The 21,819-nt window shown below is 39.6% G+C and overlaps 2 protein-coding genes and 1 long non-coding RNA gene across 5 annotated transcripts in view; 1 reads left to right on the top strand and 2 right to left on the bottom strand.

Moving 5' to 3' along the window:
* The window catches only part of LOC133222316 (uncharacterized), a 236,693-nt gene extending 234,053 nt beyond the window's left edge, over positions 1–2,640 (bottom strand). The window contains exon 1 of the long non-coding RNA XR_009728271.1: positions 2,501–2,640. This is a non-coding gene — a long non-coding RNA (uncharacterized LOC133222316). The remainder of the gene's footprint in view (positions 1–2,500) is intronic.
* STAB2 (stabilin 2) overlaps positions 1–4,632 on the top strand; it is an 82,360-nt gene extending 77,728 nt beyond the window's left edge. The window contains exons 65-69 of one of the 2 annotated variants that reach the window (XM_061371884.1): positions 4–162; positions 1,766–1,873; positions 2,519–2,647; positions 3,731–3,850; positions 4,476–4,632. In XM_061371884.1, coding sequence (XP_061227868.1) covers positions 4–162; positions 1,766–1,873; positions 2,519–2,647; positions 3,731–3,850; positions 4,476–4,526 — 567 coding nt within the window. In that variant the 3' untranslated portion in view covers positions 4,527–4,632. The remainder of the gene's footprint in view (positions 1–3; positions 163–1,765; positions 1,874–2,518; positions 2,648–3,730; positions 3,851–4,475) is intronic. The other variant, XM_061371885.1, reaches the window with a different exon arrangement.
* Positions 4,633–6,348: 1,716 nt separating this feature from the next.
* NT5DC3 (5'-nucleotidase domain containing 3) overlaps positions 6,349–21,819 on the bottom strand; it is a 35,329-nt gene continuing 19,858 nt past the window's right edge. For both annotated transcript variants that reach the window (XM_061371889.1, XM_061371887.1), the window contains 12 exons: positions 20,941–21,015; positions 20,428–20,483; positions 17,380–17,470; positions 15,608–15,745; positions 14,184–14,244; positions 13,844–13,946; positions 13,607–13,708; positions 12,481–12,562; positions 12,056–12,142; positions 10,717–10,857; positions 10,285–10,349; positions 6,349–9,145 (listed from right to left, as the gene is read on the bottom strand). In XM_061371889.1, coding sequence (XP_061227873.1) covers positions 8,884–9,145; positions 10,285–10,349; positions 10,717–10,857; positions 12,056–12,142; positions 12,481–12,562; positions 13,607–13,708; positions 13,844–13,946; positions 14,184–14,244; positions 15,608–15,745; positions 17,380–17,470; positions 20,428–20,483; positions 20,941–21,015 — 1,263 coding nt within the window. In that variant the 3' untranslated portion in view covers positions 6,349–8,883. The remainder of the gene's footprint in view (positions 9,146–10,284; positions 10,350–10,716; positions 10,858–12,055; positions 12,143–12,480; positions 12,563–13,606; positions 13,709–13,843; positions 13,947–14,183; positions 14,245–15,607; positions 15,746–17,379; positions 17,471–20,427; positions 20,484–20,940; positions 21,016–21,819) is intronic.

The raw sequence follows: 21,819 nt of genomic DNA, 5'->3' as shown, positions 1-21,819 counted from the left end.
CAGACACTTGCCGGGCGGGACATTGAGTATCATTTATCTAACACCAGCATCATGTTTTATGAGGACTTAACCAACGGAACCACTCTTGTAACTCGTCTAGGGGAAAAACTCCTCATTACAAACACCAGGGGCCACAAACATCAGGCCCCCACCACTGAACAGGTACCTTTTTAATAAACCTCCCGCTTTCATGCCTTTTCCTCCCTTATGGAAGGAAGGTGTTCAGGTGGCCTGCAGGAAAGGTAGGATGCAGATATGGGCCTGATTCAACCCTTCTCTCAACCTGGCAGGATTATGTTTGATGATAGGAGGAAAAAGGAGAGCAATAGTTTATCATTAAAGAAAGGTGCTGGCGTTTGTAACGTTTATTGGTAACTTTCTGGGAGGGTCAGGAGATGCCAGCACAGCCTTGCTCAGAAAAGCAGACAAAACAGTGGGGTTTATTACTGTTTTAGCGGGTTTTAAATGCAAAAGTTTATAACTTTCTTGAAAGTGGAAAGTATCCTTTAATGGTTTAGGGGAATACCTCCTGTGAAAACACACATAACTTCTCACTTTTTATTAAGCAAATACTCACTGCTCAAGCATTTCGAACTGACCTCTGGGATAGTAACCCCTTTAAAACATGGCTGGGACTGCTGTGAGCCATGCTGTATAACTGAGCATGAAAATAAGCAACCCTGTGTCTGTGAGCTTGCAGTTAAAACGTGCCCTACAGAATGGGCTGGACTCAAGGGAAGTTGAGTGCCCAACATGCCAACTGTGGGGAGGGATTTTCACGCACACCACCAAGAAGGTAACAGTTGCTGCAGGAAGAGGTGCACAAATGACTCATCTGTTGCCTTTGCTCCGTTCCTCCCTCCCCTTTCAGGAGAAGCCCCTTTGGCACAAGAATTACCGTTTATATTTTTAAAACCACCCTATACTGCAAGCCCATCAATCACATTAATAAACTAGACCCTTATGAGAGATGGGTGCACCAGCACAAGGCTTACTTGTATCATTCATTAGCATGGCAGAAGCTCTTCTGGATCACTTTGATCTGACATGTGAGTTGAAGGCATTCTTCTTAAGAAAATCCTCCTTTCTTCAGAAGCTGCCAAATCTTGCTCCTGCCCTTCAAAGCTGGTTGAAGATGTGTAGCTTTTCTTCTTCCCTGGAGGGCCTGAGCAAACCTTTGGTTCTCCCAGCTGCAGTGAGGCTCAGTGGGGTGTCATGGTGCCTTTCCACACATGCTCCGGGCAGCCAAACACCCACTAGTCCCAGCAAACCAGGTTGGAGCCAGGCACCCTGACAGGGCAGTGCAGGGCTGAGGCAGAAGGACATGGGGCAACTCCCACATCGCTCTGCAGTGCCACCACTGCTGAGCCCCTTTGTCCCTGGGCACAGAAAGTGTCCGTGTGCTCCAGCAGCAGGGTACCACCATGAAGGTACCACCTCATGCCAGGGGCAAGAGCGGGTTCTGCTCACTGAGGAGAAACCATTTTGCTAGGATACAGTTTTAAGGCAGAGTTTGCAATGGTGCAGATGCCCATGAACCCACCCTTCTGAAACACAGATGCTGGAGAGACCCAAGACCAGCTCAAAGCAGAGTATAGAGAAGTATTGGGGCAGCAATGACTGACCCCATTCCTCTCCCTTCCTGATAAGCTGTGAAATGGGGCCACCTTCCAGTAACTGCAGTGGGGAAATAGTCTCAAGGTTTGTTTCAGCTCCAAAGAGAGGAGGGTCAAAGCTCAGCTCTCACTGCTCTTTTTCCTGGCAGAGCGAGATCAGATATGTGGACAGGAGCGCTATTGTTGAGTGGGATATACTCGCTTCCAACGGGATAATCCATGTCATTTCAGAGCCTTTAAAGGCTCCACCAGCACTAGTAAGTAGTGATATTTTTTAGGGGGGTGGTGAGAGGTGGCTGTAGCTTAAATCATCCAAAATTCACTGCTGACATTCACATATTCCCACTTTTCCTCCTATATATGCAGTTTTGGCTTAAAAGATTACTTCAAAAGTAAATCAGAAGTTCAGGACAAGGTGCCAGTGAAACCTTTTCCAAATGTTTCTGTCTGAACAAGTTCTTCCCATATTTATTTCATATAAATAAAATAAAACCTCCATTTTACCATGGAGCTTGTTTTTACAATGGAGGTTTCATGAAGTTCCATTTCAGTTCTTCCAAACAGCTTACAAGAAAAGCTTTTTACTCTTGGCTTTGTGTTCACTCTTATCCAAAACAAGGTGTTCTGAAAACAGGTGTTTTTTGCCAGCAGGCTCCGTACCTTCAAAACCACAAATAAGATGAAGCTGTAGTAGAGGCAATGGCCAGCACCCTCCCAAAAATCTAGCTTGCAACTACTATCAAAAGACCACATTTACTGATCTAGGTGTACCTGTACCAGGAAACTTGAGCACAAGAGCAGTGAAGGACTAGGGCATATCTCAAGGGACACTGCACGTGTTTGGATGCTGGAAGGTGACCAGTGCCCACCCACAGCTCACTTACCCTCTCTCTTGCTTCCAGGCTCCTCTCCACACCGCAGCTGGGACAGGGATATTCTTTGGCATCTGCGTGGTTACTGGGATTGTAGCTTTTATTGGGTATTTTTACCTTAGGTTCAGGAAGAGGAACGCAAGCTTCCAGCACTTCAAGGTAAGTTGCAGACCAGAATGCAAAGCAAGGGGAAGCATTTCCCATGACCAACCACACCTCCCATACTCAGCCTCCAGCTTCTCTTTGCGTTTTATTAAGCCAGAAACATTCCCGACCACTTCCCACTTGAATTGTTCAGACTAAGACCCAGAGAAAGTGGGGAAGGTTCATCCAGGGCATGTGCTTACATTTGCCTACTGCTCCCTCAGACCTCTCCCTTCCAGGGTGCTCAACGGGCTCCTGCTCTCACAGACACTTCCAACACCAAGGACTGGGCAAAAGCTGATTTAACTACACAGCATGAGTGCAAAAGCCTTTGCCTCTCCAGAAAGCCCACCCTTTGGGAAGCAGGGAATTACAACAACTGAAAAGGGTACCTCTTCTCTTTCCCCTCCTCTATGGCATTGCTAGTCATTTTGCTGCTCTGGAGATTGAAATGTTTGATAGGAAAAAGGCCAGATGCAAAAGACAAGCAAGTTTAAACAACTGCAGGACTGAAAAGTGCAAATTCTTATACTGATGCACTCCCGTCCTTGCTTTAACTAATTTTGCTAGCCTCACGTAGTCATAATGATGCAAAACCAGCCAGCAAAAGCCAAGCTACTCAAAGATGAGGGATGACCATAAAGACCCAAATGTTACAGTATGCACAAGAATCAATCCAAAAGAAAGTCTACCTAGAAGTAACCAGCCACCCATTCCTATTCTAGTCAGCCTCTGCGTGCAATGTGGATCATCTAGAAACAAAAAAGGAAGGAGTCAGGGGAAGCACTCGTGTTTTTATACAGTTGCAATGAAAGTCCTGAAGTACCTTTTACCCCAAGCACAGTGTCAGGGCAACCCTTCATCTCCCAGTCTTTGCTGAGGCTTAAAAACAATCACGAAGAGGAAAAAAGATCCCAGTATTAAGTGACCTGAGGTAATACTACAACCCAGGAGAGAGTTCATGCCCCAGAGACACTGATTTAGGTGATAAAACCAATTCAGTCACAGCACTGCATCAGTTGTTAGTAAAGCTTAAGTGCCCCACTTAATGCACTGGAGAAGGATGGATTTTAAGCAGGTTTGTGTGATTTTGTGTAGTCAAAAGATGACACTGACATAACACCACTGGACAAGTCACAGCCTTCAAGTATCACCAACCCTTCATATGAAAGTTCTTCTGCACCGACTCCACCAGAGCCTACTTATGACCTTTTCTCAGTAAGTGTTCATTTTGATTTGAGATTGAGACACAGCTAAAATAATGGTAAGAGGGAATGACTTTATGAAAGGGAAATGTCTAGTTGGAAAACACAGAAAAATTAACTTGGGAAAACAAGTTATTTTAATTCCTGGCTTTTCTGTCTCACCACTGCTACAAATCAGGTAGCCTCATTTATGGCAAAAAGGAGGCTGTGTTCTACAGTTGCATCTCAAGTCTACCTGCAAAGAGAATGAGACTTCAGATGCCACAGGATGGTAGTGACGTGTCTATAGAAACTTAAAAAGAAGCAAGAAGTCTTCCCTTCTTGCTGCAAAGGCAGCTGAGTGCCATGCTAGCACTCCAAAGTATCTGAAACACAATGGGAAGGGGGCTTGGAAGCAAGGGAAGGAAAGATTGAGTAAAACTACAGTATCGGCATAGCTTCAACAGCCTAATTTTGCAGGACTCTCATGTACATGCAGAGTCTAAAACAAAATAAACCTTTTTGCACCCACTAAAAGCACTTGTTTGGTGCAAAACTGTCAGGTGCAAAGTCTGCCATCTGTACGATCAAACTTGCCCAAAAAGTGACTTTCGTAACACAAGGTTCAAGCCTGATTTTCCTTTTCTTCTGTTTTATAGGATTTGGATGACCAGCAGCTTGTGATGAGTGGCCCTCATGATCAGAATTAAAGACTGAATTTGGCATTAGTCAGTTATAAAATACATTTCTATTTCCACTTACTGTGAAAAACAGCACCTACTTGTTTCAGGGAATAAAATCTCATTACAAATTAAACCCAAAAGAGCACAGCTTTGTTTAAGATGCATTCTGTAGAGTTCACATTTTACCAACGTGCAAGTGTTGGCTGTGTCTGAGCAATACCAACTGGGACTGCCAAATGCAAAACCTGAGTCTCAACTAACCCACCCAGAAGAATACGCTTCCCTGTGAAAAGTAGATGGTTTTCACCACTCTATTTAACTGCTTTTACTCTTCAGAGACTTTAAAATGGTCTCAAACACAGAGAGCTGTTAAATAGGCAAATAACCTAGATTTGGTAGTTGTCCTGCTCTATGCTTTCATTTGGCTCAGTTACAACTGGCAAGTGTGAAACAGAACACATCTGAAACCTGTATTTTTAAGCAGAGGGGATTTTTTGCCAGTATACTTTCTTGTAAGACTTGCAGCAGCAGGAAATGCAACCACACTGTCTGCCCCACTTGCCTCCTCTAGTTTTTCTGTCCTTCCTCAGACTTGAACTGAGTTTTGTTTACATCTCACCTCACTTTATAAAAGGAATAAAAAGTAATCGCAGCAGCTTTAGCAAGAAATGCAGGTGATGTGAGAGCATTCAAGTAGTAATCAATTTATACTTAAGCCATTTGCGTGGAAAGTGGACAATGAAGATGAACATACCCCTGCCGTGTTGTGCCCACATGAAGTTTGTTATGTCTCAGAGAAGCAGAAGCTACCTGCTTGCTCACATAACTGTATTTTTCCCAAGCACACTAACACTGCCTTTCAACCTGTGCACAGCAGTAATAGCTGCAAATTGCACTGTACTATTAGAAGTGAATCAAACTCATTCGATGTGCTGTCGTAAAACATTACGACAAATCCCTCAAAACATTAATATCATAGCAAATTGTGAGAACACTACAGAAGCCACAGATCAGCAAGAAAAGGAAGGTTTTCCTTGCTGGCAGCAGTAGCATTCACCTGTGATATGCTACCTGGTGTCTGCTGTGCATGGGGGGCAGGAGGGAAGGTGTCACTCCAGGGAACCATAAGTTACCTCCGAAAGCAGCCCCATTAGAACAAGGTCTTCAGGTAAACCTAGGGGTGTTGACACAGCTATCCAGAACAGCCAAGGGAATGTAATGGGTATATATGCCTGGATGAAAAAGACAGACTCACGTGATGTTCCCAAGTCCTTCCCTTGCCCACCGTACATATGCCTGCTTGGTTTTACCTGAAGATATTAAAAAATTCACAACACAAAACGCACTTAAACACACACATACATATATATATATATATATTTAGGGTAGTTTTCCCCATAGAGTTTTGTCATGTTCTTTCCTTCTCCCCAGTCACCCAAAACATTAAGGCAAGGCTTGTAAGGATGGTAAAATAAAGTCCAAGCATTTATTTTTGTAATAATCATTAAATATTTTTATCACAAAAAAAAAAAAGTTCCACAGTTCATTAAACTCTTCTTTTACTGACAGGTTATTCTCCTCCATGGTTTTGATAAACTAGAATGAAAACTTCTTCTTGCTTTGGTGTTCAAATGAACTATTCCCCCAAAACGAAGACAAACATGTTCAAAAACCTCTTTGAAGTCAGTAACGTAACAAGATTAAAATAAGTAATGCAGGAAGTGACAAAGTGAAATCATTACAAAAATGAAAGACATTTTCAAAAGTTAAAGAGTGTTCTGAAAAATAAATAATACACTTTAAAATTCTCACTTAAATTCATATTATCTATAGTTGGGTTGCTTTAAAGCAATCTTTTTTCTTTTCATGCAGTGTTGTTTATTTCAAGAAGTCATGCAATATAAACAAGATTTTACTTCAGCTGGCTGCTGTAACATAGCTTTGTACAGAAGGTTGATTTGTAAGCTAAGAGAAAGGAAGAAGGAGAGGAGAAAATCACCTCATAGAATCATAGAATAGTTAGGTTTGGAAAGGACCTTAAGAACATCTAGTTCCAACCCCCCTGCCATGTGTTATGTGGATAACCTCATCCAACCCAATTAAACTGTTCCTGCTTAACACAAGAAAATCAGGCAAACTGACTCCTAGCCAGCTTTAAAAGAATAATCACAGAGCTATAACCAACAAAACATTATCAAATGCAGTAATGCAGAACCAAGTTAACAGAAGATTATTATTTGCTGATACTAAGATGGAGAACGTACAGTGGTTTGGGGTTGTGACTGGGGTTTTTTTTAACAGTGCATTGAAATCTCTGGAGCCTGAGAGGTGCTACACACACGTAACACCAAGTTCAGTTCTAGCTGAGCGTCAGGATAAAGAACTGAAGGCAAATCGGGGGTGTTTCCATCCCCACATTTCATTATCAAGTTATGCTAAATATTTCTTGCACAGCCGCACCAACAAGTGGCCTGATAAAGCCAAACTAACTTCCTGAAAAACTTTATCTTTTTCTTCCAGCAGAACAGCAGGACCGTCAGATGAACTTACTCATTTTGAATATATTCATCTGTTCAAATACACACAGTTCAGGGGTGTTGCACATCAAGTCTGAAGCAGGAACACAAGAAAACCAGGAACATAAAATCTGTAACAACCTCTGAGGACTTCAGACTGATTTCAAGAATACAGGAAAACTACTTAAGAAGTTGTGCAGGCTAGATTAAAATACATTCATTACTTTGCAAATATGCTTTCAAAAATATGGGAGGTACTGCATAGGAAATTCCATACAGGTACTTGCACATGATACAGAGAGGTTAAAAAGAAAATAAAACAAACAAGAAAACTTTTGGTCACCAAAAGTTTGTTTACCTGACAATCACGGTAGGAAGAAAATGATATCCCAAAATGAAGAATACCAAATACTATGTATTTTAAGGATATGTTTTTAAAAACAGAGCCTTTAGTACCTACAGTTTGAAAAAATATTAATCATATTCTGCCTTCTAAAATGGCTGGGGTGGGAAGCACCAGTTAAAGAAAAAGAACAAAAAATCCTTTGGATGCAGAGAAAGGAAAGCATCCTCATTTAAAAACAACCAGGTAGCAGTTCCATAAAGTGCCTGTTTGAGGAAACACATCAACAGACGTTTTCCTTGTGCAAAATAGACATTTTTCAGCTCAAATCTTTGGAACACATATTGTACCCAGAGTTTGTGCTCACACATTACCTGCAATTTCAGTAATTCAATAAAAACTGCACCATCAAAATTATTTTGCTTGATGCAAACTGTCCACCACCCCCAATTCACCTTTCAGGGTTTGAGCTAAAAAAAAGGGCATCAGAAAGCTCTGGGTTTCATTCTCTCATTTCTTATTTTGTCTTTTAACTCATTTGCTCATTGTGCGTGCTTACTTTTGACTGTAAAAGTCCATTAATGAAGGCTATATGAAATACATTCTCTCCTAGGGAACAGCAAAACCACATTGCATACTGCTGTAAGACACTTAAGATTTTAAAAAGCAGCATTTAAGTGTAATCTTAAGCCTGACAGAGATCTGTCTCCACTATGAAATGCAAAACACCAGACCTCTTGAAATGGCTTCAGTATTAGAGAGTGAATATTTAAAGTCTTTTCAAATTAAAAAAATAAAATAAAATTTAATAAAAGGGAAGAAAAGCTAGCAAAAGGAAGCTGAAACAGCCCAAGTTACTGTCACTTTCAGTTTTAGGCTGAGGTCCACCTACAGCCAAGCACAGCCATTACAAGAACAGAAACTGCACAGACAGGAGAAAAAGTCCCTCAGCCTGAGCTGCCAGTACTGTAACCACTGCAATGCAGCAGAACCACACCAACACCACAGCAGTTAGTTCAGTTACAGGTAAGGCTCTAGCTATGGCAGCAAGGGAAGTTAAAATGCATACCTCATCCCTCATCATAAACTGGCTATTAACTATGTATCACTGAATTACTAATACTGCATTTAAGCTTTTCAATGCCAAGGTCCATTGCAGGCTGCAGCTGGAGTGCTGAACAGGGCCAGAACAGAGTACAGGTATTTGTTTGTAAACCACAAGGCTGCAGATCGAAATTTCCACTGAACAAACAAAATCAACCACCCCGGATCACCACCAGTCCTTCCCCTCAGATGTGCCCTCCCTCCCAGCCCACTACAGTTTTGGCAGTCCATCATTTCTTCTGTATGTAAGATGAGTTTATAGATCTCCAAGCAAAAGAGGAGAAAACAGGTACTACACTTATGAGAACAAGCATGAATTACCTCTAGATCAAGATAACACATTTAAGTGACTTAAATAAAATACATGTACTTTCAAAAAAATTGTATGTATTTGCCCATTTTAAGAGAAGCTGCTGAACGTTTATTTGATCTGAACTGTCTCTGGTAGGAAAGGTATTCTGAATGTACCAGTGTACAGCTGGTCTGACCAGCCAGGAAGTTCATGCTGCAATGGAGTCCTTCTTGGATAAAACGTGTAATCAGGCTCATAGTTCAAGAGACAACTCAGTGATGCCATGTAGATATCTGCAAATCTAGAGAGACGTCTTAGGAAATAAGTTGGATTCTCATCAGTTCTGAATAAGCTTCCAAATTGTGCATTGAAGAAATTCCTGTTCATCTCCCTGTCACAAAAAAAAACAAACACCCAAAAAGAATGAAGATACCTGCACACATCTCCTTACCAGCTACTATCCAGAACCTGAAGCAAGCAGTTCCTATAATCTGTTCTCTGCATTATTGTCTTGCTATTGCACTCCAACACATTCAAATGCAATGTAATTTTTGCACCTCTTGCATATATGTAGCTTAGATCTAGCAATAACAATAGTGAACAAAAGAGCTTCACACTTTGCCCACTAAAACCAGTGACAAGTTGGCTCTGACTTCAGAAACACGGTGTCTCGAGCTGTCTATCCCAGAGATAATGAAAGACAACTTTTGCCTTCATCTAAATCCCAATGGCATCCATTTGTCCCAAAGATAAGACTTGAAAAAAAGAAAAAAAATTGCAAAGATTTGGCTTAATGTACACAAAATGCTTAAGCACATCTTGGAATAAACTTCTGTTATTAGTCACTGCCATGTGTAATTCCCATTTCATTTACTTTCAACATTTCTGGAGAAGGCTGCTGGTAGTACGGCTGCTGGCTTTGCCAGCTATTCACTTCAGACACTCTGTATTTAGTGATTACTCCTTCACAACAGTAGACTTTTAGGAGTTTTAGCCCTATTACCTTAGACTTTTAGGAGTTTTAGCCCTATTACCTATGTTTGTGATGAGTCCACTGCTATATCCAATCTAGTGCAGAGCCCAGTTTCTGCATACTTTAATATGTATTGTATGTAATCTGAAGAAATCACCTAAAAAAACCGAAGTGACACAAGTCTTGATACAGAAATGCATATTTATATCATGCAGAAGTAAAGCTGAGTAATCAGTAGCAACAGGGGCAGATTAACGCAGGACAGGAGTCAGAAAAGTATTTGATATGATGTTACCCTTTCATTCAAAAAACTAATGCCTGTTCTAAAGAAGGGGAACATGAAAAAGTGGTTTGTATGCACAAAGGGTCAGAAGGGAGAAGAGCTGCACAAGAGACAGGCAGAATACTGCTTTACACAGATTATTTTAGGTCTATAACTACCAGATAATACAAAATCAGTGATGGACAAAAATTATGAGGAGACATTTGGAGAACATCACATAGAACACCTGGCTACCATGAAGCATATTACAAGTTCTTCATCTGTAGCATCTTACCTCAGTTCCTTTCTTTCCTTCTTCCATTCTTCTAAAATCATTTGTGAGTCAGGATCACGATGAACCTGGAATGTAAAGTATGGGTAACAAGTAACTAAGGATGCCCTCATAAATGAGGCTTTCCATTACTAAACCATTATCAGCTAACAGAATAAGAGCAATGCTTCAGAGATCAGTATACAGAAGTTATCCACATGCATTTTAAACAATGAAAGCAGGAATAAATCGAGGCTGACCAGTGTAGGAAGGAGACAAGATTTTGACAAAATTCTTACTAAACTAGCCACACAAATAATTGCATTTATTTATCTACAGTCAAACTGGTGAACTTTAATGAGACAGAAAGCATTTGCAACGTCAATGTCTAGCATTTAGAAACTTGGCTGTATCCCTTCTGCTACACAGAGCCGATTATACACACAGAGAACAAACCTGCATGTGTTCCAATAATCCTGTCAAGGTTTGAAGCCAGGTCATGGTTTGAATGTACTTCTCTGTGTTCATGATCTTAATCTCTGATCGTAACTCTGGAATAATCGCACCAGTGCGCCAGCCATGCTTCAGGGTCAAATCCTATTTACCAACAATTACAAAATACAAGTATTAGTCTTAAAAAGAAATAAATAATAGAAATTTAAAAAAAAAGAAAAATAATTTGACCATTGTTTATCCCAAAGGGGCACTAGTTTAATTGCTTCTTATCTACAAGCAGAAATATTAAACAGTGGAACTTAACTGTGCCAATAAAAAACAGAACTTAATTTCAGCATAAGCTTCAAAAGCCACAGTTTTAAAGAGAGAGGCAGAAAACATATGAGCACCTGTGAACAAACACGAATTCATTAGGTTTAGAATAAACAGTAGGAAATTCCTCTTTCTTGTAGATGAAACCTCTACTGCTGTCAGAACCATCTGGAGGAAATCATGTGTTGGCTTTGTGGTATTTATACAAATACTCGTCTGACAGAACAGTCCTATCAGGACCTATCATGTATTCAAGTTCCACCTGACAAATACAGGACAAGGCAGCTGCCACCTGTGCTCTTTCCTCCATTGTACCAGAGAAGGACAGAGCTGCACCCTCCTTCGTTTGGCTCACAGCCTTCTGAAGCACCTAAAACTACTCTTTTTAAAAGCAGATTGGAACAAAAATGTTAACATCTGCTGCTGTTGAAACTTGTTACTGCAGCTTGGCAGTGCTAAGTCACATCCAGGCATTAATATACCACCAATTGCAAAAGAGTTAAGTGGTGGTTGCTTATTCTAAAGTAACAGTTAACAATATACTTGCTCATTAGCTAATAAGAAAATGCCTGCATAGTGGGGCTACAAACCAGAACAAGATCCCAGGAAGAAAGCTTATGATTAGTGACAGGAAGATTGCCTCCTGCATTGAAAACAGAAGTTTATTCAGCTCATATTACACTTGGTAGTAAATGTCAACCAAATCAGCCATATCCTGTACGTTTGGATATCTGTATATACTCTCCGTTATATCTGACACAATCAGTATCTGGATCAGCAAGACAAACTCACACATTCCTAAGCACAGTTTGGAAATAAGTTAAATGCTACAAGTCAGGTGGAAAATATGGTCAGCACCAATTTTCTTCACTGCAAGAAAAGCAATATGGCTTAACTACCAACACAAATGATGGTGTATTTAGAAATCTCAAATTAAAGCGTATTATATTGAATAACTGGGAGGAAGAGGGGGAAACTAACAAAACAACTTGCCTTTTATCCTATTTTGTGAAATTAAACTACTTACTGCCAAGTCACTGTAAATGTGATCACCAAAGTAGAGAACTTTAGAGCCCCTCCAGCCAGTAAGCTTCAGAAATTCATACAAGTTACCCTGCAGAAACAATGACACAAACATTGCAGCAGCATGCCACTTGCACCTTCACAGGCTAAAAAAAGAATTTAGTACACCCCTAAAAATATTGTCATATCGAGAATCTTATCCTCACTCTATTATGAATTCCAAATTTTACAAGCAGTTTCAGTAATACTTCAAGAGGCAAGGCAACTGCAGATATACAATACCAATGATAAATTCGTCCCACTTCAATTATTAAAATAACACTGTTAAAAAGCGTATCTACTTTTTAGAAGCATTTTTAGCTAAAGAAGCTTGGGATTCTAGAAAACAGGCATTAAATTTGAATTGAAAACAGTTCACTGAAAGCATACCTGTTTGTAAATCTGACCTTTCTGCAGCTTGTGAATTCTGTCCCAGAGCAATACTCCCCTTTCATTCACCTTTCGAAACGGTCTAGAATAGAATTATATGCAATCGTTACATTGTAGAAATTCTGCCACTTTTTAAAGGGGATTAAAATTTTTAAATACAAATTATTGATGTTTCAAAGGGAAAACATGCTCTTTAGCATCTGACCATTTTGTAATAGAGAGAAAAAGCAAAGCTTCAGCACTTCCACTTTACCCAGTGAAATGCAGTGTATCTATCCAAGTCTACCTACGACTTTTATAATGGAGTTTGAGAACAGCTGTTGAAAAGTAAGGCAGGTATCCCAGACAGATGAGGATAAACAGCGTGAAATATCTGCCATTAAGGAGAGAACACCAAAAAAGTGAAGATGTGTAAAAATTTTGCCCAATGCCTCATTCTGTACAACCGAAAAACTAAAGAAGGGGGCAGAGGACCGGAGGCAAGATGTACAGCAAAGTTCTTTTCTTTTTAAAATCAAATGAAAGGAAAAAGAAAACAAACAACCAAGGGAAAAAAAAAAAAAAAGTAAGAAAAATAAGGGGGGGGGGCAGAAAATTCCACCTCCCTCTGTCTTGCTTTCAAATCACAAGTACACATACAGGAATGGGTCTTTTTCAAGTGTAAGAGTAGTGTATACGCATTACAAATGTGTTTACCTAGTTAAGCAACTAGTCCAAATACTCCAGTCTGTCAGCTAGTCTGCCCTTTAAATATTATGTGTGACTAAAAAAAAACCCGGAAGCAATGAAAGACGTTTCCAGATAAGGGTCAATTCTGAAAGGCACCAAAAATTCTCAGGTTTATTAAGAAAGGAACATGCTTCACCAACTTACAAGCTAAGATGCCAGAAACTGCTTCTGTGACCCTAACTCAGTCCAGAAGGCCTGTAATAGCTGCTGGAACTTTCTCAGGCAAATATTTGGACTTCAGAATTGGGTGTTGCTGCATTCTGTAATGACCTTAAACAGGACTTCATCAAATATGATTTGATTTTACATTGTATCCAAATTGAAATATTTTGTAACATGCTCCATAGCCTTATATAGAATAAACTATTTGAATAATTTTTACTGACTAAATACCAACCTTCGTTTATCATTGAAAAAGTTCGGCTTCTCAGCTTGTACAATGACCACATCAAAGAGATCCCTCCAATCCTTGCCAACTATGAATTTCATGCCTTTGTCCCTAAAAAGCACAAAGGGATATTAACAGTGAAGCATGACGGAAGTGCAATTATCTGTGCAATATAGTGAGTTACAATCAAGAACCTCATCCTCCCCAGCCCTTAGAAATGTATACAGCAAACAACTGTTCACTTACACAAAGCTGCTGGGACTGTTTGTGATGAGAAACATCTTCTTGCCATGATCAGCCAGCTTTGCTAACACTGCACGAGTTTGTTCGGCATAGCAGATGTATTTCTCTGTGAGGATTGAGGAAAATACAGTATTAATTGAAAAAGTTTTTCCAAAAGATTTTTCTCTGTATTCAACCAAAGTTTCAGAATGATGAGGTTACACTTAACAAAGGCAGTTTAAACAAGTCAAATAACTCTTTCAAGTTTTAAAATTTAGAACTTGTAATCCTAAATAAGGAAGCCAGAAATACGATTTTACTACCAGTGAAAAAAGGCTTGATAGCTGATCTCACTAGTACTTACCAATATCTGCTTCAATTGCTCTGTACATTATTCCTTTGATGTGGACATCCCTGATTGAATCCTGTCAGAAAAAGCAACAGAGCACCACAGAACTGAAAAATCTTTTCAAGTATAAGAACCAGTGCTCACTGCATAGCAGTAGTAACTTGTTTGTAAAACAATTGATTTCTCTGAATTACATTTTCAACTTCACAGAAATGCCATGTGATTTTCATGATATATACGCCACCACCAGACAAAGAGTAAGCCTGTCCTCCAAAAAACTAACCTCATAATTTTGGAAAGTATGAAACTGTATAGTACAGGGGCTGGTTTACACAACAACTATGAAAGGGTGCTCATAGGGGTGAAGTGGGGTGAAAGCCCTCTGCAAAAGCAGTCATCACAGATTTCCAATGACCTTTGGAGCAGAACACATTCCTTTCCTCTTGCAAAAAACCCAAAAGCTTTAGGTCAGATTTTAGATTATGATCACCCACAAACGCCCTGGTTATTTGAAAAATAAATTTATGAACAGATGAAAGAAGCTAAATGCTTAAGCAAAGTACTCATACAGCACTCTGAAGGCATTTGGCAGCTCTCGTGAACCAGCTCCATACCAGCTTTGTTTAGGACAGTGATACTGCCATTTTGGTACTTATGGGGCATGATCTAAAAATCCTCAAAAAAATGCCACTATAGGGCTTACAAAATGTGGTAATGCTGAGCAGTACAGAAGTTTCTACCAACAGTTCAGCAGAAACCACAAGAACTAGCCTTCTGACTCTGTAACCATAGCCAGAAGGGAAAATTACTCTGGAGGTCAAAAGTTTCCTGTATGGAAACCCTGTGCAGGCAAATACCATCAATTTGGGCATAACCTCCTGCTCTTAAACAGCTACGACACAAAATTATCTCCTCTGCGGGATATATCCTGAGAAATCAAGAGGGTCAAATTACTCTAGTCACTCTTACTACATTTTTTTTTTGGAGGAGGGAAACACACAAAATAGATACGCCAAAAGCAAGAGACAGCAAATGATCGTATACTAGTGAAGATACAGAAGCAGTACAACTGAACGCTCTGAACTGGAATTCCCTACAGCCTCTGACAATTCCTCCTAGTGAGAAAAGTATGCATTTAATAACTATCAAAAGAAGCTTTATTGACATACAAAAGTTTCTTCACTTTACCCCATCCACCCCTCAAACCTATAAAAAGAGCAACATTGGATTTAAAACAGATTTCAAATTATTCTGTTTCTTTTCCAAGGTCTACCTTCATTTCACTTATGTTTTCATGGTTGTATAGCAATAATTACTCTATACAACACATAAAGTTGAGGTATTTCACTGGAGCAGACACAACACTTTGAAGCTTCCTGAAGAGCTCAGGGAGAAGATGTACAAACGCAGAGGTTTACCTAAATCTTCAAAGCTAGTACCTTGACATCTTTGTACAGATGAACGGGCTCGTAATCTATGTTGTTTTTCAGAAAGTATTCATTCACACAAGAAAGGAGTGTCATTTCTGGCAGGGAAAATATATCCATGAATTGCTTCATTGTATTTCCTTGTGAGCTCTATAGGGGTGGGAAGAAAACAGAGGAAAACACAGGTGTTTCTCAGATTAGAACACTCCCATTCAGTCAGTAGAACCACTTGAGCTTAGTTGTAGATACTCAGCTTTTGCGTAACTGTTCTCATTGCTTTAGATGCTTTTTCAACTAACAGATTTTTTTATATAAATAACTGCAGCAAAAGTGTTGGCTTTATTTTAAGCATTAATCATGACACATTACTCTTAAGAGCAGTATTTTAATTCATAAACATATAAAAGACAATGCTTAGCTAAAAGTCAACAGAAGGACTTTGAGACCTTCACTGCAAGTCTGCATTTCTAAAAGTAAGACGCACTGGGTACTGTGATGGAGTGGAGGTTTTGTTATCTTCTTTTTTCTTTTTAATGAGGGAAATACTGATTAGGACTACAAAACAATTTACATCCTTGAAAAGAGGTGATAAAAACTTGTAAGAATCTACAATAATGAGGCAACCAAAGAAAACATTTCTAGTCTGCAAAAGCTGTAAGTATAGTTGTTTCACACAAGCAGAGAATATCATAGGAGAGCAAATACAACCAAATACTTCTCAAGAAGAGGAGAGGTAAAGCAACCTGCCCAAGACAGCACACTGGTCAAGACAACAGAAACATTAAGAGACCTCTGGAGGCCATCTTGTTCAACCTCCCTTCTCAAACAGGAGCACCTAGAGCCAATTGCTCAGGACCTCATCCAGATGGCTTCTGATTGTCCAAGGATGGAGACTCCACAACTTTCCTGGGCAACCTATGCCAGCACTCAGTCACTCTCACAGTAAAGGAAGTGTCTCCTGATGTTCAGAGGAAACCTCCTGTGTTTCAGTTTGTGCCCACGGCCTCTTGTCCTGTCACTATCAAAGAAAGCATAGATCTGCAGAGACCAAGGCACTCCATAGGGAATGCCAAGGCAATATTCAGAACTGCTGCAGAGACCAGATTTGGGAATTCTAAGTTCAGTTCCTTAAAATAAGAACAAGCGCGAGAACAAAATGCTCCATGGCACAAAGAGCCTTTGCATCAGCATGGAATTAACATCCATAAGTAAAAGGCATAAAATAAACTTGTTTTTTACTGAAAAGACAGCACCATTCTTCATTTGAGAAAGAGAAAGGAACCTTCCAGCAAAATGTTCAACTTTCTCCACAGAGCCAAATCCTAAAACTTAAAAGCTTTATCTTTTATCATTCATCTTTAGTGAAATCCTCTTAAGGTCAACTCTGCCAGCTTGTATGCAAGGGATGCCTCCACACATTTACTTGCTGCTACATCAACTAAGTCATTAGACCACTGGGAAGAAGTACATAACCAAGGTAAGGTACCAGATATGGTTCATTTCCCAGCCTTTATCAGATTTGCAGCACAAGTCATTTGATTTTGTCATGTTCCACTTCACTGTATGTATCACTGGGCAAGGGAACAGTGAAAGAAGAAACTACAGCAAGCAGGAGAAAGCAAATGCGTTTGTCATTTTAGAGGGCAAACTTCGCATCTAGCACTATAAGTCAATCATGTATTGAGAAAATATAACTGGTAGTAAGAACAAAAACAAAAGGCAATCACCACTATCCCTCCCCTCCCAAAATAAAATAATTTTTAAAGAGCAGTTTGTGGTTTTACCTTTCCATAAAAGTCACTCATTTGCTCTAAAGGGACATGGGAACCATCATACATTGCAATGACTTCTTCATCTGGGACGACACTGAGGCCTCTGGAAAACAGCACTTAGTTTAGTTTAAAAGTCAGATTAAAACCTTGAAGTAATTACCGAATGAAAGTCTGACAGTTTAACAGATCTGGAGCTTATTAAAATACTAATAATGTCATAGGAACACTTTAGTGTGTATGTTAAAACAACATCTTTCCTTACAGAGCAAGTAACTTTTTAAGAGGCTGATGCACATAGAATGCATTCCAATTTTAAGTCCTTTTTATTTTCTTACAGGAAAAGAGCTAATTAGTCTCCACTGAAATTATGCCTTAAGGGTTTGTAAGTACTAGCTAAAGCTTCCAGCTTCTTAACACAGTCATTCCTCACTCCACCTTTGTTTCATACAGCACTGATAATGTTTAAACCAGATTACTCTGCAGCGTGACCTTGAAGACTCAAGGGAAAGAAAAGCATACACAACCTTTAACAAAATAAGACTTTCTTCTGAAGTTTATCAACAGTTCAGTTTCTCAGAATTTAAGATTACTTGAAGAATTGTTCACAATCACAGCCTGTTCACAGTCAGTACACTTCATCTGTACATCTACAAAGTTCAACTGACAGCATCAACAGATGTACTAGAAGCTGCTCACCTACAGCAGCACTCCCACTACTGCTCTTGGAGATGTGCATTGTCAGTGGGATACCAGAATCGCTTACACCGCTCAGTGCAAATGAAGCTGTATGCTTGGGCAAGTCCTACTACCTTCTGCTATACAAGTGACCTAAGCACTTACAGAACACACAGTTAAAACTAAGAACTACAGATATACAGCAACTGACAGCAAAGCTCCATGTTGGCATAGAAGAGAAAGGTAAGATTATTTTAAACAAAAGCAAGCACTAAGTGAGCTGGAGCTTTCATTCTTGCCCCTACACACACACACAGGTACCAGTACGTGTGACTTAGCAGTCCATCCAGAATTACTTTGGGTGATACAGACAACAAGGGATGCCAGCTCTTCAACAAATCTCAACACCTTTCTTGACTGGTCATCATGTTCTGGCTTTGAATGTGAATTTTGTACTACGAGTTGACAACTGTGGTCATCTATTACTTCACTGTGTCCCACTCTGAGTCATAAGGCAAGACTGCTGATGAACTCACCATCCGTTCGTCTTCCCCTCTAAGTCACTGTATACAGTTCCAGTCATACCAATATCCTTCCCAGCAACATCTCTCAAAGCCTTCAGCCCTTTTTTTGCTCCCCCCACCTCCATACAGGTGGTTGGAGAAGCAGCATGTAAACGTCATGATAAGTTGATGACCAATACATCCAGGCACCGTCAACACATGCAATCCTTTTGTCCCTTCTATCAACAGTTCTTCTATTACTCTCATAGAATCAACTAGGCTGGAAAAGACCTTTAATATCATCAAGACCAACCATTACCCCTGGGCAGTCACCCCACATTTAATGATGACTGCCAAGACACCACTAAACCATGTCACTAAGGGTCTCATCTACATGGTTTTTGAACACTTCCAGGGATGGTGATTCTACCACTTCCCAAATTTAATTCCCCCACAAGGAGAGAGAATAAGAAAGGTGGCAAGTGCCCTGGCAGCCCCTCCACCAAACATACATACGTACACGTTTCCATTCATTATAATCTTGATATTTCTGCTACATACCTCTACAGATAAATGTAGCTCTGATTACTTCACCTAGCCTTTAAGCTAGCAAACTAGCATTGTTCACAGTGAAAAATGTAATAATGTGAAAGCCTTTTTAAATGAATCTTACAATCAGTGACCTTCACACTGAATTCTCTGGTTCCCTCCTAGGCCTGCATAAATCATTCATCTGAAAACCACAGGAACAGGTTCTGTCAGTTGAAACATACAGTAATTACTCTACACCAGCATATATAAATGGTATAAAGTTTCACTCAGACTCTGATGATACATACAGAACACATTCTTTTGGCAGCCTTAGCTAGCTACTATGTTGACAATATGAGCCTAATGCTGGACCATGCCATCTTTTTTCCCCTCTTTCATTTTCCTTACCTTCCTCTCCTCTCTCCCAAAGCACATCTCAGACTAACACATGAGGAACAGATCAATGACTATGGCTGAATCATCTACCTACCTGCCTCACTAGCAGATGAAAAGAGGTAATGAGCATGTTATCATCATTTCATATTACCATATACAGTCCCCATAGTAAATCACTGTGAGGCCGCATTATCTTCTGGCCCTAGAGGAAAACTTTTTGTGCAATGATATCAAGAAAGATGCTTAGGCTTCTTCTTTATTTGAAAATCTGGTACCAAGTGTAGCATTCACATGAGTCAAACGTGTACTGCTTCATTACAGAAAACTGAGCCATACTAAAAACTCTCCTGTCAAACATCACATACAGTATGCCTGTATTATGTAATAAAGCACAGCACAGAGATTTCCTATTTAAATTCAGTTCAGTAAACTCAAAAATATCAGGCTGTGTGAACACAAAGCAGTTGTGCTCAATTCTGCAAGTATGATGTGGTTGATGTGTCTAAACTTGAAAGCTCTGTGCAAACACAGAAAAGACCTCTCAAATATCAATACAACCACACCGAAGTCATGCTAACAGCCAGTCTGCGACCATTATTTACATAGAAAGCAACAGCAGAGAAGTCATCAGTGTATTTTTAGATGTCTTTCAGCACAGTTTAACAGCCGGAAACAAAGTGAGTCAGCACTATGTGACCAACAAGCTTGCCAATTTCCCCAGCTTTGAACTGGGGCGTCAGCTGTACTGTATCAGTCAGTAACCTTGTGCATATATCTGTGTGTAGCCCAAGGTGCAAAGAAACCCCCTTACTATTAATGCTGTTAATTCATGTCTGTGCTTGTCAGGGCACTGTTCCCAATGCGAATCTAAGATGTACATTAATAAATGCAACTAAGGGATTCATAAAAATAAACAGATACATCTTTATTATAAATAGGAAGTAATTTTACTCACCTATAAACTGTTCCCAGCTGAATATAATGAAAAGCATCAATCTTCATTAATAACGCCTTGCAGGGAAGAAAAACAAAAATCAGTTTTTAATCACATCAACTGTTCGCCGTGAAATTACAAAAATCAAAGCAATTTTATCTATAACCTGTCTCAGTAATGCCCGAGCGCATTTGTTTCAGCTTCCTTTATAGCTTCCAAAATACTTTCATCAATAGCTTTTACCCAGGGCTTGCAAAATCATCAAGGAAACACTGTCCAGTGACCTGAGCTAAGTCATGAAGAAATACCTTTCCTACTAACAGATGCCTGCTTAGGTTTATTGTGTTGCACTCAAAGTTGTCTTCTGCCACCAAAAAGAGCACCCAAAACTTTTTCTACTTAAGAGAAAAATATGAAACAAAATCCTTCCATGTCAGTGCAGAGTGGAAAGTTAGAAGTCTTAAAAGCCCTATTTATTTTCTTTGGTTAGGTTCTCAGTGCTAGATAACTTGTCACAAAATTATTTATACATACCCGGTGAACATCATAATGAAGTCCTCTGATTGCAAAATTGGGATCATAATCATATTTTCTTATTTCTGCAGGGTACTAAGAAAAGAGAGCAATGATTTGATTTTAAATCCATGACACCAACAACTAAAAATCTTTTTCTACAGATTTTTAAAGCCTACATTTTCTATGTCTCTCATTTTCACTAGTCATTAAGGGGCTTTTTGATAGGTTGGTGAGATTTGGAGGAATCTATGTTCAGTGTGAGACAAGTCAAACACTTTTTTTCAAAATGTAGTTGTTTTAAATCTAAGTCAAGCACAGTACCTAAAGTTGGATATCCACCTACTCTGTAGAGATCACTTTTGAGCATTAGCCTTTTGTTCAAAAGGTTATTTTAATATATACACCTTTGAATGCAAACTTCATTTTCTTAAATTCCTAAAATCTAATGAAGAATTATCTTGCATTGTGAAGTCTCCCCAAGAAACAGACTATATGAACACAGTTTCCAACCCAACCTTCTAGCTAGAAACCCAAAAACATGCCATAATTTACAGAGATACCTGAACTTTGCCAGTCACTTCTATTGAAAGAAAAAGCAATACATCATCAATATTAACAAGAGGAAAGAAAAAAACCACCATTTTTGTCATTGTCAAGAAATAAAAGCAGCACAACGATCTGTTCTGACTCCCTCACTGCAGATCATACTCCTCGTCTTAGATTGTCGGTTTGAAATTTAGCCCCCAGAGGTGTTTATAAAGATACAACACACCACAAATAAACACAGATGGAGAGGAAGGAAGAAGAGAATTCACAACAGCTGATGTCACCTGGAGAAGCCATGCTTCCCCACAGGGACCTTCCCAAGGTATAGTGTGTCACAAAGATCAGATCCTG

Source organism: Neopsephotus bourkii, unplaced genomic scaffold (assembly GCF_033783945.1).
Source record: "Neopsephotus bourkii isolate Nb327-2 ecotype Australia unplaced genomic scaffold, CSIRO-AGI_Nbou_v1 NB_1589, whole genome shotgun sequence".
Lineage (NCBI taxonomy): Eukaryota > Metazoa > Chordata > Aves > Psittaciformes > Psittacidae > Neopsephotus > Neopsephotus bourkii.
The sequence above is the reverse complement of the archived record's forward strand: the minus strand, read 5'-3'. Positions and strand labels throughout refer to the sequence as shown.